A 17,669-nucleotide genomic window follows, 5' to 3' on the forward strand; every position below is an offset into this window, starting at 1 on the left:
CTCAAAGCACTTCATTATAACAGGTGTTAGAGCAACTGGTCGGTAGTCGTTGAGGCTGCTAATGTTAGTACGCTTTGGCAGTGGGACAATTGTGGCTGACTTTAGGCACGGCGGGATGCAGGACTGGGACAGTGAAGTGTTGAAGATCTTAGTGAAGACCCCAGCCAGCTGGTCTGCACACTCTATGAGTGTGCAGACATGAGTCACTTCAAAGTGCAATAATGAAATGTTTCACAATACTAATGTACTGTGCTAAGTTACCCTCTTCTCCTTCCTGACTCCACCGCCTTAGAGGCAGACAGCAGATGGCGGAGACTAATTGTGACAGGGCAGACACGTCACTGATGATGGCAGGAATTATAGAGGAGCATGAACACACCACTCCCAGAGGCCTCACGAGTGGTTGAATGAGGTTTTGTGCCTTTTTAACTACGGAAGTTTAAATTGTAGTTTACTTTAACTGAAATTCCTGGCTGCCCCCAGGAAATACGCAGAATCAGTAGATTTGATTTTCTTCAGTGTAAAAAGGCACGAATTTTCTCATTTTGCACCTCTCCCACCCCTTTTTGTTGTTGTTTTAGTGTGAAATAGTGTTGTCATCCATTTCCAACTCATGTCACTCTCATTGTGTTTGTCGATGTTTTTCACATGAAAGTACAGTGTGTAAAATTAGTCTTTTTTTCTAAGCTGGCCTTTGTTCGACAGCATTGTGCAAGTATTTTCATGCTCCATCCCTGATTGCAGACACAACTGCTGCGACCAGATTTTTAAAACTACTCAAAGTTACACCCTGTTTAATTATTTTGACCTCTGGGTAAGTGTTGTGTTTTGTTTTTTTGTTTTTGCTTGCAGTGTTCTTGCAGCTGAAGGAAGGAAGCAAAGTAACGTCTTGAGTAAAAACTGCCCAGTGTTGTGATAACTGCCAGTGTTTGGGTTGACTTGAAATCTGTCACCTGCTACAGTTACTTTTATAATAACACACTCAAGATTTTAGCTGACAGACATGTTTGGAGCTGTTCTTCTTCTTCTTTTTTTTTAATCTTTTTGCTCATGGTAGTTCTAAGTGCCACATTAGACTAAGCTGTTATGTCTGAGCCAAATTTATGCTTGTGAGAGTCGTACTTTTCCTCTCTTAGATAACCTCTCAGTCTTTCCTAATCCAACGTAGAGTCTTTCCCTTTTTTCTTCATTTGATATTAATCATCACTCTTGCATATTTGGATGTCTGTCTCTGTTTTTAGCAGACCGTGAAATGAATAAGAACTTTGTAGAATGACTTATGTCATTGCTACAGAATTAGCTTTGGCCTGTAAAGTACCCAAATATGTATGTGAACCTCCATGAGTTTTTTGGCAGTAAACACACACCACACGTCCCGTGCACATGATAATTTATGTGGTTATCTAAACTCTGTGACTAATTTTAAATACAAATCTAAAATCTAAAAACTTGGGACCCTGTGTAAAATGTAAATAAAAACAGAATGCCATGATTTACAAACTGCCGCTTACTGGATAGCTTCTCTTTTTCAGACCATTCTCTATAAACCTTAGAGGTAGCTGTTCAAAAATCCCAGCACATCAGCCGTTTCTGAAATACTCAAATGTGCTCATCTAGCATCAACAACTAGGTCATGTTTAAAATCACATTTTTCCCCACTCTGATGTTCAGTTTAAACTCCAGGGGTTGTCTTAACCATGTCTACATACCTAAATATACTCAGTTGTCGCCATGTTGTCTGATTTGATAACTGCCTTATTATTTACTGGCTATGCCTTTATCAAATCCTGGAATGACCCACAAAGTTTAAGTATTTCAGATCACATACCTGTCGCACGCTGTAACACTTTTCTGTGCATTTCTGTAGATCTTTGCGGTGCATCTGGGCCCAAACCCCTCAAAACCCAGCGATCCCTTCCAGGGACGCCTGTTTCTCTCGCACACTGCCCAATCGACCTGCGCACATCAATGGAGGAAAAGTACAAAGAGATTGCTGAGGTAAGAACTTAAAATTGGACAGCTATTGTTTCCAGACAAAATAGGGGGGTGGTCTTTTAAAATCTCACACAAACTATGCAAATTGTTTTGACACACCCCAGTTCAACCTTCACCTTTGGTTTTCATTTGTAGCTAAATATGATGATGTTTTATCAGAGCCTCAGTGGCTTCCATATCTCCATAAATGCATAAATATTGACATGGCTTCCTGTTTTACGACACCATAAATGGTATAATCTGTGCCTCAACCAGGAGCTGTTCACACGCAGCATGACAGAGAGCGAGATGCGCAGTGCTCCGTATGAGTTCCCGGAGGACAGTCCCATCGAACAGCTGGAGGAAAGACGTCATCGCCTGGAGAGGCAGATCAGCCAGGATATTAAGTGAGGAAATGCAAACACACTACACATACAGAGCCCGTTAAACGAACTCTATATATTATCAGAGACAAACAACTATAGCTTTCCCTTTTCCTCCTGCATTTTACACAGTCTTGTTTCCACTCAAGCACACATGCTTATCAGCTCCCAACTTGCCCACGTGCAGGCTGACTAACCACAATTTTTGGATAACTGGGATAGCCAGCAGCTGGCATCTTTTCTCGTGGCCTAGTCATACTTTTATAAGGAGGTGGGGTCTGTCTTGATTGCCAGGGTTGACTATCTGCACCACTAAGCTGATCATTGGGTGATTATCTGCTTTGCCCTCTGCAAGTTTCTGTTTACCAATCAGAGTTCACTATTATTAACCAATAATAATTGCTTGTGTAGATGACCTTGATCACTTAATACCTAAAATTCTTTGTGTACAGTATGTATATGTGTGTAAGACACAGTGCTTTTTGAAAGGGTGTCTATATCTGGTCTCTCTTCCTTTGTGTGCTTAATTTCTTCTCACTACCTCTTGTGCCCATCTGCCCCCCGCCTTGCCCACGCTATCCTGCACCGCTGCATATCACCCCAAGGCTTGAGCCAGAGATCTTGCTCCGTGCCAAACAGGACTTCATGAAAATCGACAGTGCTGCAGACCTAGAGTGAGTGAGCTCTGCCTCAGTGGTTTTTTTTTAATCCTTTGTTTAGTCATTATTAACTGTAGTTGTTATTTTATTTATCTCTGTTATCTGTTTTGTTTGCCCATACTCTGAGAAACAGAGATGGTTAAAGTAGTAATGTGCAGAAGTCTTGAGCCAAACCTTATTTTTTTAAATATTTTTCTTTCATGGTGTGTGTGTGTGTGTGTGTGTGTGTGTGTGTGTGTGTGTGTGTGTGTGTGTGTGTGTGTGAGAGAGCTTTTGTGGTTTTTTTTGTTGTTGTTTTTTTAATTGGTCTCTATGCTTTCTGAAAGTCTTCCATTGGTGACTTTGTAAAATCGTTTTCAGTTCAGTCCTTGTACCTGGACATGTTTCCTCCGGCTTTTGTTAAGCCATTAAACCCTGACCAGCAGATCAGTTCTTGTGCTTGCTTATTGTTCAAGCATAAAAAGCTACCAGTGTTAAGTTTACATATAACGGACAACTTAGCAAAGACCTCATTTTAAGTTGTTTATTGTATATTAAATTCTTTAGGCACTTTGTTGCCAGAGGCCTGTCATAAAAACACAAAATTCCTTCCATATTTCTTCAGTTGAAATTCAAGCTAACATAGTTTCTAATAACTATTAAGAGTTATTAACTGAAAACTTAGCATATCTCAGGATGGTGTGCAGGGCGTACATAAAGGTTGTGACGAAAATCGACAAGTGGAGGGCAAAAAAGCCTAAAAGCTATGACAGCAGGTGAGGTGGGTGTTAAAAACATTCTTACAGAAAGGAAACAGGGAGAAAATAGTGGTATATGCCAATTTATACACACTCCATGGCAGGATATATTATATAGTCATGAATTCCTAATCTGAAGTTTCAACATGAGGAGAAAGAAACAACAATTTCTACAGCCATCTGTAAAACATGGTGGAGGCTCTGTCATAGTTTGGGTCTGAATTTCAGTCAGTGGAGTTGGATCTTATCAAAATTTAATGGAATTATTAATCAGAAGCTCAATCAGATTTTGACCCAGCATCTGATTGGCAACGGCTTCATTTTTCAGCATAACAATGCAATCCAGTAAAACCGGTGGAACACTCAGTCATAGATTGGCCTCGAAAGTCCTTCGAGAAGTCTGGATTTCTGAAGACTACTTTAGGAAATCTTACTTAAGAGAGTTCAGGCTGTGTTAAAGAATAAAGGTGTTCGAACTAAATATTGACTTTCAAGCTCATTATGATTTTACAAACTCTGTTTTCCCCTTTAAAATGTTTTCATATTTATGGATGCTTTGATAAATCTCTACATCTATTTCCAGTTTTCCTAAGAAAATATAAAGACATGAGGGGATTGCTCAAGGCTTTTGCATAGTACTGTACCTGTGGACATTTAATTTTCATCCTTAATATAATATTTATTAATCAGAATCAGAATCAGAATACTTTATTGATCCCTGGGGGAAATTATTTTTTGTTACAGTGCTCCATTTTAAACCAACATTAAGACAAGACAGACAATACGCTAACTAAGAATAGTACTATATATACATACATACATACATAAGTCACTTATAAATAAATATTTGGAAAAGAAACATGTGTAGTTGTAGCAGCAAACAGTGTGTTAAGTGGATGCGTTGTACAGGGAGATGGCCACAGGCAGGAATGATTTCCTGTGTCGTTCAGTGGTGCTTTTCGGTAATCTCAGTCTCTCACTGAACGTGCTCCTGTGACTGACCAACATGTCATGGAGTGGGTGGGAGGTGTTATCCAACATTGTCTTTATCTTGGACAGCATCCGCCTCTCCGACACCACCTTGAGGGAGTCCAGCTCCATCCCCACAACATTGCTGGCCTTACGGATCAGTTTATTAAGTCTGTTGGCATCTGCGACCCTCAGCCTGCTCCCCCAGCATGCAACAGCATAGAGGATCGCACTGGCCACCACAGACTCATAGAAAATCCTCAGCATTTTCTGGCAGATGTTGAAGGACCTCAGTCGCCTCAAAAAATAGAGACGACTCTGGCCCTTCCTGTAAAGTGCTGTGGTGTTTTTAGCCCAGTCCAGTTTATTGTCAATGTGTACTCCAAGGTATTTATAGTCCTCCACAATGTCAACACTGACCCCCTGGATTGAAACAGGGGTCAAGTGTTTCCTGGTCTTCCTGAAGTCCACGATCAGTTCCTTGGTCTTTGCCACGTTGAGCTGCAGATGATTCTGCTCACACCACGTGACAAAGGAGTCGACCACAGCCCGGTACTCTGTCTCATCATCCCTGCTGATGCATCCAACCACCGCAGAGTCATCAGAAAACTTCTGAAGATGGCAGGTCTCTGTGCAGTGGCTGAAGTCTGTGGTGTAGAGGGTGAAGAGGAAGGGGGAGAGGACAGTCCCCTGTGGTGCCCCTGTGTTGCTAATCACCTTGTCAGACACACACTGTGGGAGACGTACATATTGTGGTCTTCCTGTCAGGTAATCAACAATCCAGGACACCAGAGAAGCATCCACCTGCATCGCTGCTAACTTATCACCCAGGAGGGTCGGCCTGATGGTGTTGAAAGCACTGGAAAAGTCAAAAAACATGACCCTCACAGTGCTCGCCGGCTGGTCCAGATGGGTGTAGACACGATTGAGCAGGTAGATGATGGCGTCCTCTGTTCCGAGACGAGGCTGATAAGCGAACTGAAGGGGATCCAGATGTGGTCTTACTATGGGTCGCAGCTGGTCCAGGATGAGCCTTTCCAGGGTCTTCATGATGTGGGAGGTCAGTGCCACGGGCCTGTAATCCTGGGGGCCACTGGGACGAGGCGTCTTTGGTACAGGGACGAGGCATGATGTCTTCCACATCACCGGGACCCTCTGCAGACTCAGACTCAGCATAAACAGTTTATGAAAGACTCCACACAGCTGGGGGGCACAGGCCTTGAGGACAAGGGGACTCACTCCGTCTGGTCCAGCAGACTTGCCTGAGTGAAGTCTCCTCATTTGCATCTCAACCTGGTATTGAGTGAAGGTGATGGGTGGGGGAGGGGTGTCAGGAATCTCACAGGAGGCAACATGTGAAGAGAGAGGCTGGCACAGTGGTGTGGCTCTGGATTCCAGGCTGACTGCAGGTGAGGTTGTGGGGGTGGGAGCAGACACTGTGGTGTCGAATCTATTGAAAAACAGATTCAACTCGTCGGCTCTATTCTCACCTCCCTCAGCTCCCTTGCTGTTGGTTGGCCTGAATCCAGTGATGGTCTTCATGCCCCTCCACACCTCTCTCATGCTGTTCTGCTGGAGTTTCCACTCCAGCTTCCTCCTGTAATTGTCCTTAGCCTCTCTGATCTTGTCCTTTAGTAACACCTGGACCTTCCTCACCTCCTCTTTGTTGCCCCCTCTGAAAGCCCTCTTCTTGTTGTTGAGGAGGGCTTTGATGTCCTTAGTCACCCACGGCTTGTTATTTGGGTAACAATGAACAGTCTGAGCTGGAACAATGGAGTCGGTGCAGAAAGTTATGTAGCCTGTGATACACTCAGTAAGCCCATTGATGTCCTCGGCGTGAGGCTCACAGAGTGTTTCCCAGTCGGTCACCTCGAAACAGCCCTGTAGTTCCGCTATTGCCTCCTCTGACCACCTCCTAACAGTCCTGGTGGTCACAGGTTCCCTCCTCACAATTGGCACATAGCGGGGGGTGAGGTGAATCAGGTTATGATCTGACCTACCAAGTGGGGGGAGGGAGGAGGAGCTGTATGCATCCTTGACGTTAGCATACAGTAAGTCTAAAGTTTTCTCTCCCCTGGTGGGACAGTCCACATATTGTTTGAATGTTGGTAGTGTATTGTCCAGTGATACATGGTTGAAGTCACCCGAGATCACAATAAAGGCACTCGGGTGCTGAGTCTGTAGCCGAGCTATGGCAGAGTGGATAGTGTCACATGCAGCTACCTAGCCTATAGTTCTTGCTAACCCAGTGAAAGTACTTTTTTCCAAAACCAGTGGCAGTGACTTTTGCCACGTCGAGATGGACTACGTCTCCCCCCTGCTGGTGACTTAATATGTCTTAGAAATGGTTACAGTGACCTTTTATTTAACTTTTTATTAAAAGAGCTAGGTTTACCAAACATGGTAAATTAGTGTGTAGCAATGATTCAATATCTTATGGAACAAATGTGATAGGAGACAGAAGTGGCGTGAAAGGCAGAGTATTTGAAGGCTTATTTGTGATGTAGGAGAGCTCTCTGTGTGCTTGCTGCTGATTAAAGACAAGAAATCTGAATCTTTGGCGCTCTCTGCTGCTTTTATTCTGCACCTGTACTGTGCAGAAAACCTTGAAACACTGCAAGCTGCTTTTCTTACTGGAACGAAGTCACTGAACTCCCTATAGTGCATCTATGGCACTCGGGCATCTTGTATCCCCTCTTTTTAAAATTTTGGGTTTCTTCAATAATGAAACTTGTACTTCCTGTAAATCCTGACTTACTCACAGAGTTGTGGTCATTGAGCAGCTTCATGGGTTAACTATTAAGGGTTTTACCCTGACATCTTATTGTTACCCATGCTCAGTCAGTTTGTTTTCGTTTCTATACCTAGGATTTCAATCTCTAGGACTGAAGAGAACAAAATCCTCATCTCACCACTGTAAAATGTTTGCAAACCAGTCTTGTTTTTTTCAGTTAATGGATAATCTACCATAAATAAATGTTTTAAATGTATCCAACATGAAAAAAAGGTTTTAAATCAAGTCATCTAAATGTTTTTCAGACTGACTGGACTGCCCTGTCATGTGTTTTTTTTTTTTTCTTCCATCTCACCACTCTGTGTGCCATTGCGCTTCCCCTCCTCTGCCCCCTCCTCTATCATTTAAGGTTAATGAAAGATGAAAGTGTGGACACTGTTGATGATGCCGTTAAGGAGCGAGAAATGCCGATGGAGTACCAGCGGGTCTCAATATCTGGAGAGGAAAAGTGTGGGGTGAGAATCGTTTGCTGAACGCTACTTACAGGATTTAAAAATAATAAACAATAGTTAGCAAAGTAATTCAGTCCAGTTCAGCTCACTTTTACTTATTTGGTGTCAGATCACAACAACAGTTGCCTCAAAGTTTATACCACAAGGGAAAGACAATATTAGAGACCCTAGCAGTCAGTATGAGAGCATAGAGAGTCAGTGACAAATTGCACAAGGTGGTGGCAGTTAAATGTATCAGGAGTGAAAACAAAATACTCAAATCTGTTTCATTTGCATCCTTGCTCACGACATTTCTATTTCTATTTCCAGGTGCCCTTCACTGACCTAGTAGATGCTGCCAAGTGTGTTGTGAAGGCACTATTTATCCGGGAGAAGTACATAAACCGTTCCCTGCAGAACTTTTGTAAGACTACAGCTCATGCCTTGCAGGACCTTGGGATGAAGACTCTGGATCTGGGAATTTATGAAGATGTACCAGAGACCCCTGTAGATGCTGGTAAAACATGCAAACATTCAACATAGCTAGGCAGAAAAAAGCAAAGGTTTCATTAGAAAGACGGAGCCAGAAAACATACTTGAACCAGCTGGACTTGACTTCATAAATAGACAAAAAGCAGCTACTTTTGACTTGTTCCTTGAGATTTTCTGGCAAACAGTCAAATAATGAAGAAAATAATTGGCAGAACAATAATGTCAGCAAAATAAATAATCACAAGTTCCCTTGTCACAGTTATTTCCACTTTACACTGTAAATAATAGTTCTTTCATAATAGTAGCTTTACAAACTACCAAGATATGGTTATATTTCCTGTACTACAATGACATTTCAGATTTTGTGGAAAATCAGAGGTTTCACAGGTACAAAAGCTAATTGGCTCATTCAGCCTTCAAAAAGACTGACAGACGTCAAACAGTAATTATATACTAATTATAGATTAGAGAAGTGATTGAATTTCCTGAAGATTTTTTTCTGTATTTTTTCTCTGGTTTGATGGACATTGCCACAGCCCTCAGTTCCCAGAATGGTGGGATGCTGAAAATGAGAATAAAAGCAATGATTTTCACATCCCATAAACCCATATTTTATTCACAATAGAACACAGAAAACAGACATTTGCTATTTCATGAAAAACATTAGCTCATTTTGAATTTGATGGCAGACAACTCAAAAAAGAGAGTCCGAGAGAGGCAGATAAGCAGACTTGTGGTTTAGTGGTTTTTTTTGCAGATTAATAGAAGTTAAAACAAAAAACAACAATCGTAGAATAATGGAATAATCTTCAGGCAAAAAAAGGCATGATGCTGTCGTGGAAAATTACTGAATGGGCTCAAAAACACATCCAGAAATCATTGTCTGTAAACAGAGTTCACTGTGCAATCCACAAATGCAGGTTAAAGCTCTTTCGTGCAAAGAACAAACCACATGTGAAAATGACACACACACACACAGGTTTTAGAGCAACATACAATCCCATCCAATTGATGTCTTTTTCAGGAAAGGCCTCGCATATTTCAGCATGCCAATACTAAACCATATAGTGCATCTAATCCAACAGCATGGCTTCATATTAGAAGAGTCTGGGTGCTGATCTCGTCTGTCTGCAGTGCAGACCTTTCACCAGTTGTAACAGCGTTTAATTAAAATACAACAAAGCAGACACAGGAGTGTTGAGCAGCTTGAATCTTTTGTCAGAGAAAAACGGGACCCAAAAGTCTGTTAATGCTACACAGCGATGCTACACATGAAACATGGCCCATTCCAACTTTTTTGAGATGTATTGCATCCTTGAAATCCAAACTGAAGACATTATTTGTTAAAATGATACATTGTCATAGTTTAAACATTTAATATGTTGTCTCTGTTATGTTGTTCAATAAAATGCAGATTTACGAGATTTTTAAATAATTGCAACTGAACTTTTTTTTTGGTAAAAACTAGACCGAGTGAAAACAGAAACACACCAGGTGAATTGTGTAACAAAAATGCTTCTTACATCTGAGCATTATTATTGGCATTAAAAAGTATAGTTTCTGTAGCATATATATTTTATACCTATGTGTTTGCTGTAGCATGAAAAAAAAAGATTGATATCCATTTCCCGTTTTGTTTTTTGTTTTTTCCAGATGCCCCGGTCCATCCACCAGTTTCTGAAACACACCCTTACGACAATCAGGACCCCAATAACATGCCACCAGACACAGGATATGGTTGCAAGATGGTAGACGGGGTAGTCCATGTCTACACTAAGAAAACCAATATGGACAAGTATGATCTGTTTGCACCTTCATAATGACGTGTTATTTTTAAGCAACTCTGTCTGTATTAAGTATAACATTATAATCACTCTGCTTTTCAGAAGTGGAGAACTTGACCTGCCGTATCCTGACCTTAAAGAGTATATTGCAGACATGAATGTGATGATGGCTCTTATTATCAATGGGCCAGTGTGAGTTTTTCTTTTAACAATATGAGTTGAAGTCTGAGTTGTTTTATGGCTCAGTGCACAGTCTAAATATAACACGTCCCTGTCTCCTCTGTAGGAAGTCTTTCTGCTACCGTCGCCTGCAGTACCTAAGCTCTAAATTTCAAATGCACATCCTTCTGAACGAGATGAAGGAGCTGGCAGCTCAGAAGAAAGTTCCTCATAGAGACTTCTACAACATCAGAAAGGCAAGAGTCAACAAGTGACAGTTAAATATAGATACCTACATTAAAAGAATGCTTAAACAATTTCATCGAGAGCTAATCCTGCTGCATAAATAACTGTTTTTGGTGAAGCTCGAACATTAAACCTGCTCTGACCTGACTCCAGGTGGACACACACATACACGCCTCATCCTGCATGAACCAGAAGCACCTGCTGAGATTCATTAAGAGAGCCATGAAGAAATATCCCGAGGAGATCGTTCACATTGAGCGTGGGCGTGGTCAGACCCTCAAGGAGGTTTTTGAGAGCATGAACCTGACTGCTTTCGATTTGAGTGTAGACACGCTTGACATGCACGCGGTGAGAGAGAGTAACATCTATATTTATATATATATATATATATGTGTGTGTGTGTGTTAAGACACACTGTGGTAGAAAAATTATATTTGATATAATATTAAATCTTTTTGTTTTTTACTCATCAGGACCGTAACACATTTCATCGGTTTGACAAGTTCAACGCCAAATACAACCCCATCGGAGAATCCATCCTCAGAGAGATCTTCATCAAGACAGACAACTACATCGAAGGGAAATATTTTGCACATATAATTAAGGTGTGAAGTGATACTTGTACGGTACTGTATGTGTCTTATTTAAATAATCCTTGAAAATATTCACACCCACTTCTTTTGGCTTTATCTGTCCAGGAGGTGATGTTTGACCTGGAAGAGAGCAAGTACCAGAACTCTGAGCTCCGTCTGTCCATCTACGGCCGCTCTAGAGATGAATGGGACAAGTTGGCTCAGTGGGCTGTCAAGCACAGCGTGTATTCTGATAATGTGCGCTGGCTTGTCCAGGTGCCCCGTTTGTTGTAAGTGTTCCTCCAACAGTTCATCATTAAATGATTGAGAGTACGCAGCAGATTACAAAAAATACACCAAGGACACGAGGAAGTTTCATTAGCATTTAGATCAGGATATTAGGATTAGGATTTAAGTAAGGACCTGTACTGTGCTTGGACTGTTAAATCTTTAAAAAGCAAAAAAGCAGAAAGAAAACAAAGCTGAGTTAAAGATTACAGCCTGACACAACTTACTGTCCAATCCCCACCTTTCTAGTGACGTGTACCACACAAAGAAGCAGCTGGCTAATTTCCAGGAGATGCTGGAGAACATCTTCATGCCTCTGTTTGAAGTCACAATCAACCCCCGTAGTCATCCTGAGCTGCATCTCCTCTTGGAGCATGTGAGTGTCCCTTCATGAGGAATTCTCCGCATCAGGATCCGTACTTAAAGACACTAAATGATTATGTTGTTGTCCGCTTTCGTGGCTTAATAGGTGGTGGGCTTTGACAGCGTGGACGATGAGTCCAAACCTGAGCACCACATTTTTAATCTCGACAGTCCGCTTCCAGCAAACTGGACAGAAGAAGACAACCCACCCTACTCTTACTACCTCTACTACACCTATGCCAACATGAGTGTTCTCAACCACCTGCGAAGGTATATGGATATATTGATTCTTTTTTTTTTTTTTTTTTACTTAATTTAACATCAAATCAAACAAAATCATAAATGACAAATACATAAAGCTTTGCTTTTTTAATTTGATTCAGACGGCGAGGTTTCCATACGTTTGTGCTGCGACCTCACTGTGGGGAAGCGGGGCCGATCCACCACCTGGTGTCGGGTTTCATGCTGTCAGAGAACATCTCTCATGGTCTGCTGCTCAGAAAGGTCAGGACACCACACTGGGGATTGTTTCTGAAAGACTGCTGTGGATTTTTTTTCACTTTATCATCAAAAAACAACAAAGTAGTTTACGAACTTTGGATTTGTAATGCTGACATTGCATCAACACTTCTGACGGGTTAAAAAAACATTAACAGGGCACCAGGGGTTCTTAGCTTGGTGTGTTGTTTTTGTTATATTGGTCTATATTATATTATGTTTTTTAACCATTAGTGGTTAAAAAGTGGCTTTTTTCCCCCCCACATTTGCTATAATTGCCATCATAGCAGCTGAAATAGAAGATAAATCATCTGACCTGATACACCACCACCTTCATCATCACCATCATCATAGGGGTGCTATATATAGTGGATGGTGAAAATTTGGAGATTTGTACAGTGAAAGTGAATTGAAGATGTCCTGATGGCCCAGGACCTTACTGAGACACTTACAGCTATGGCCATAGGATTTTGAACACTGACATAGTTGTTTTGGGGTTTTTTGTATAATTTTGCTTTGAAATGAAATGAGTTAATTTTTCAAAGAAGTTACAGATCTAACCCCATATGCTATAAATTGAAAAATGAGAGGCTGTTTTTTAGTTTAGTGTGACTGTGTGGGTGGTGTGCTTTTTGTTTTTTTTGTTTCTGCAAGAATAATCAAAACAAATGTGCCAATCCACTGTAGCTTTTAGCTGTATTTGCTGATTTGTCTCTGTTGCTTTTCACCTTTGTCTGACCTCAGGCTCCAGTGCTGCAGTATCTTTATTACCTTGCTCAAGTCGGCATTGCCATGTCACCACTGAGCAACAACAGCCTGTTCCTCAGTTACCACCGCAACCCACTGCCAGAGTATCTGTCCAGAGGCCTTATGGTCTCCCTGTCCACCGATGATCCTCTCCAGTTCCACTTTACCAAGGTTGGTATGAATCCACACATGGCCTCACTTAAAGCACACAGTGTGAAAGGTTATAGAAGCAAATTGTAGAAATCTCCATGTTTGCTTGTTTGGACCCAGGAACCTCTGATGGAGGAGTACAGCATTGCCACTCAAGTGTGGAAACTAAGTTCATGTGACATGTGTGAGCTGGCAAGAAACAGTGTCCTCATGAGTGGATTTTCACACAAGGTAAACTAATTTAAAGCTCTCTTCATGTATTTGTGTAGCAGGGATCACATGTATATGTATGCACTGCACATATCCACACAATCCATTGCAAGTCATTAAAATATTGTAGTTTGAGCATAAGTAGTATCATTTACAAGTTTTTTGTTGTGGAAACACTTTAAAAATCTCTTTAATTTATTGCTCAGCGTTAAATTATGTAACATTTTTATATAATGTGGTGCAAGACTTCAAAAAATTAAAATCATTGTGGGCGCCACTTTGGCTCAGTGGGTAAGCAGGTGATCACATGCCACAGGGCAGGAGTGAACTTGAGTCTGACCTTCTGTGTGTCCTCTCCTCTCTCCTCCCCACTTTCCTGTCTGTCTCCACTATCCAATAAAGGCAAAAATGCCAAAAAATAATGATGGTCCCACACAGACCAACTTGACAGTAATTAATAAATCTTGAAACAAATCTAAAGAAAAATGTAAAGAATTAAGAATAAATTAAAACATTCAGAGCGAGGTAGGGTGCAGGCACGATGGCCTACAGGCAAGTGGAGGTACAGTAGCTGAGCTCGACTGAGGAAACCCTGCAACAGAGCAAAACGCACACACACAGAGCCACCACAAGATGGCGAAGCGCCATCACACACATACACTGAACATCAGTGTCAACTATGTATTTTCCTCTCATTCCAGGCCAAAAGCTACTGGTTGGGTCCAAATTACGCTAAGGAGGGTCCTGAGAGCAACGACATCCGCCGCACCAATGTCCCGGACATCCGCGTGGCGTACCGAAGCGAGACGCTCACCGAGGAGCTTCAGCTCATCACTCACGCTGTGCGCACGGACGAGCTGGACGCTATCGACGAGGAGGACTCTCTCACCATGGGCTCTTTCCCGGGACGGCGTTGAAATCTGACAAAATGTAAAATCCCCAAACCCGTGGCCCACCCAGCATGACACTGAAGACATGTGCTGTGAGAGCAGCATAAACACCACCACAACAATTGTACAAGTATGTCAGCTGCACAGCTATGAAAAAGCCAAGAATATAGTTCTGCCAGAACACTTAGGCTCCACTTACTTTAATATTGCCATGTGTTATTTTATTTAAAGTTTCCCCAAATGTCCATTGTTTGCAGTCTGAGTCAGTTCCATGAAGGTTTGCAGGGCCTGCCATCAGGGTTTTCTGAGATTGAACAGCAGGGAAACGTGTGGTGTATTCCTGTCGTGTCCTGTCCATCAGATGGTCCCTGTGGTGTTTTCTATTAATTAGTAACTTGCTTTCATAGTAGTAGCTGCAGTATTTACACTGACAACCAGCACATTTAAACCTCTCCTGTTTTGCTTAGCCTCTTCTATACTTAGTCATTCTGTTCTTTCATTTGATTACACACAAATAAAAAATTACTGATGTATTTTTGCAGGAATAACACGCTTTGATTGTTGGTGGAGGTTGGACTTACCTGCACAACAAACTTTGACGGGCCTCTTGTTTAATCTACTGAATGCTGCAGCACTAAATCATAGCTGTGTGTGTCTTGCTTGGCGTGGTTTTTAATCATATACTTGCTAAATTGCACTTTCTAGAATCGTTCTTCCATGATTCAGTCAGCACAGAAAGAAAAAAACTCCACAGTCGAGAGGAGAGAAGCAGGCTGATGCAAACATTCCTTGAAGCGAATGGGACTCTTTAAGCAGCGTACGAAGCGACCTCGTCAAAAATGATGAGATATTTGTGTGCTGAAAGAGAGACACTGTAGATTTTAATCACAGCACAAAAATGTGGATGAGTTCTCACTTTGACCTCACTGTGACCACAAACCCCCCTCTGTATGTCTTAGGGGCCCCAATCATTCTCATTCCTTTTACTTAGACAGTCACAGAGGTTTTTCCCCTTTGCATGCAATGCACTGTACATATGCACCCAGCCAAGGTTTCACAGTGCCTTTTCATTTTTAGCTTTGAGCAGTGCATGCTCTCTTTCTCGCCTGCTTATTTTCCCTCAGTCGATAAACACTGAGCATATACGCGCTTCACACCGATTAGCTGAAACCACCTAGCTGCATGATCAGTGTAAAGTAGCTTTTACTTTGGCCTTTAGGAGGATCTATTACCGGTTCTGTGAGTATGTAAATGATTTTTTTTTTATTTGCATGTCTGCATGATTAATGGATGGAAGGAGAGAATGAGACTGATGTTTACAGCAAGCTTTAATGTAAAACATCTAAACTAATTCAGGGCTGCTGACCAGCTTTCAATCCAGAATCTGTTTTGTAATGTAGCAAGCAGGTTTGTACTCGGTTCTGTTCACCATGTACAAATTCACAAACCATGCTGGGACATGGTTAAGACATTTGCATGGTACTTGTAGCATTTTTTTTTTTTTTTTACTTGCCCCAAACCTGGTCAAAGCTGGTATCACCCACCTCGGGATTTTTGTATTATAACATCACACTGCCTGCCACTGGACCTCCCATCAAACTGCTAGCATACTTGTTAAACCCCAGTCGAGTAAGACTTGATGCCAAGACTAGAAGAGAACGAGTCAGAAAGTATCGGGCTTTATTTGAATAACCAGCTGTAAAGTATTAGGGTAGGAAAGTGTTTGCTTTAGAGGTGTTTAGGATAAAAACTGAGAATCTGTCATTTTTCAGCTATAAATCGTAGCTACACAAGTGGAGCTCCGTGGAAATGTCACTGTGGGAGTTTCTGTAAAGAGTGTATTTTTCAAAGGCAATACAAAGATGGGTAATTTTATCTAATTGATGTGAAGGTTTGACACTTCAATTTGTCTGTTTATTGCTTTTTTAAATCTAAGTGGACACAGAGTGTCTGCTCTGCCTCTTTATTACTGCATTAGTCGTTATTCTTCACCTGTTTTTATTCCTGTGAACTCTCAGTATTTCAATGCAAATGTAACAGATAAAGTGTCAAAGTTGGTACTTTTTACTCTAAAGCCAAACGTCACCTCCAGCAGTGTCTGTGAACACTTTGGCCCTTGCACTTTTTCATTTGAACCAAAACACTGATGGATTTTACATCTACACTGACGTTAGCCTTTTACTCGCTCGTTTAATATTCAGTTTTGACTACTCTGTAACATTTTGCACTGTGATTATGGGAGTTTTTTGATTACAGTTGCTCATGCTGCTACGGCATTTGTCATCTGAACCGACCCAAAACTTTTCCACCTGTTCGGTTTCTATCTGTTCACTTTTACACCTTGTTGTTTACTGTTTATTATGCTAATTATGTCCAACATATAGTCCACCCTACCTCACAAATCATGTCTTTTTGGAGCCCAGCAGCAGTATTCAAGACTGCAACTCACAGCAATCAACTGCTGACATACTGAAAACTACATAAAAGTCCCATTATAGTTTGCATAGTTCAAATTAATATATTACTCATATAATTAATATATTGAAGCCAACCATCAGGAAAAAAGAAAAAGCAACAACTCCTTTTACTTCAGAAGCTCACGTTTCTGGTATTGTTGTATTAATACCAATATTTCAATATATAAAGGAGATTGAGCTCAGTAAATAGTAGCACATGAGGGTCAGAGATAAAATACGTGAAGTCGAGTAACACTGAGTGGGAGCCAACACAGAAACACAGCATATATTCAAACATGGCGTTAACAGTTCACAATCCGGATAACATGTTCGGCATCATTACATTACTAACCTCATAGTGCTCTAAGTATTCTGATACTCAGTATGTGTTTGTTTTCAGCTGAGGTTTTCTTCTTTGTTTTTACAGCCATGTAACTGTGTAGACATTATGATTATTATGATCATTTTTATCATTTTTTTAAATTCTGCCTGATTTTATTTCCATTAATCTGTAATCTGTAGCCTTATTGCTTGAGATGGACTGCCAGAGTTTTACAGATTCAGATGCCTCTGAGGTTCACGTGTAATGACTCGACAACAAAATAAAGCATGTTAATTCACCCAGGTTGTGTCACGCTTTTATTTACAGGTTATGCTGTGACAAATTAGACTCCAACTTTTTATTACAGAATTCAAGCGATTACTGATCTTATATTACACAAGACGACAACACGACTATCTGTGTGTGTGTGTATGTATGTGTGTGTGTGTGTGTGTGTGTGTGTGTGTATATATATATATATATATATATATATATAGATAGATAGATAGATAGATAGATAGATAGATAGATAGAGAGATATATAT

The 17,669-nt window shown here is 41.1% G+C and overlaps 1 protein-coding gene across 5 annotated transcripts in view; it reads left to right on the forward strand.

Annotated features, from left to right (window-relative positions):
* LOC309706410 (AMP deaminase 2-like) overlaps nt 1–17,423 on the forward strand; it is a 38,691-nt gene extending 21,268 nt beyond the window's left edge. For 4 of the 5 annotated variants that reach the window (XM_082532927.1, XM_082532926.1, XM_082532924.1 and 1 more), the window contains 17 exons: nt 1,868–1,998; nt 2,251–2,381; nt 2,963–3,031; nt 7,866–7,971; nt 8,278–8,464; nt 10,093–10,234; nt 10,326–10,415; nt 10,510–10,639; nt 10,782–10,976; nt 11,102–11,233; nt 11,327–11,490; nt 11,738–11,864; nt 11,958–12,121; nt 12,235–12,355; nt 13,094–13,267; nt 13,367–13,477; nt 14,158–17,423. In XM_082532927.1, the coding sequence (XP_082389053.1) occupies nt 1,868–1,998; nt 2,251–2,381; nt 2,963–3,031; nt 7,866–7,971; nt 8,278–8,464; nt 10,093–10,234; nt 10,326–10,415; nt 10,510–10,639; nt 10,782–10,976; nt 11,102–11,233; nt 11,327–11,490; nt 11,738–11,864; nt 11,958–12,121; nt 12,235–12,355; nt 13,094–13,267; nt 13,367–13,477; nt 14,158–14,373 (2,390 nt within the window). In that variant the 3' untranslated portion in view covers nt 14,374–17,423. The remainder of the gene's footprint in view (nt 1–1,867; nt 1,999–2,250; nt 2,382–2,962; nt 3,032–7,865; nt 7,972–8,277; nt 8,465–10,092; nt 10,235–10,325; nt 10,416–10,509; nt 10,640–10,781; nt 10,977–11,101; nt 11,234–11,326; nt 11,491–11,737; nt 11,865–11,957; nt 12,122–12,234; nt 12,356–13,093; nt 13,268–13,366; nt 13,478–14,157) is intronic. The other variant, XM_082532925.1, reaches the window with a different exon arrangement.
* The last annotated feature ends 246 nt before the right edge of the window (nt 17,424–17,669 follow it).

The sequence above is a fragment of the Aulonocara stuartgranti genome (assembly GCF_965226115.1).
Source record: "Aulonocara stuartgranti genome assembly, chromosome: 5".
Classification (NCBI taxonomy): domain Eukaryota; kingdom Metazoa; phylum Chordata; class Actinopteri; order Cichliformes; family Cichlidae; genus Aulonocara; species Aulonocara stuartgranti.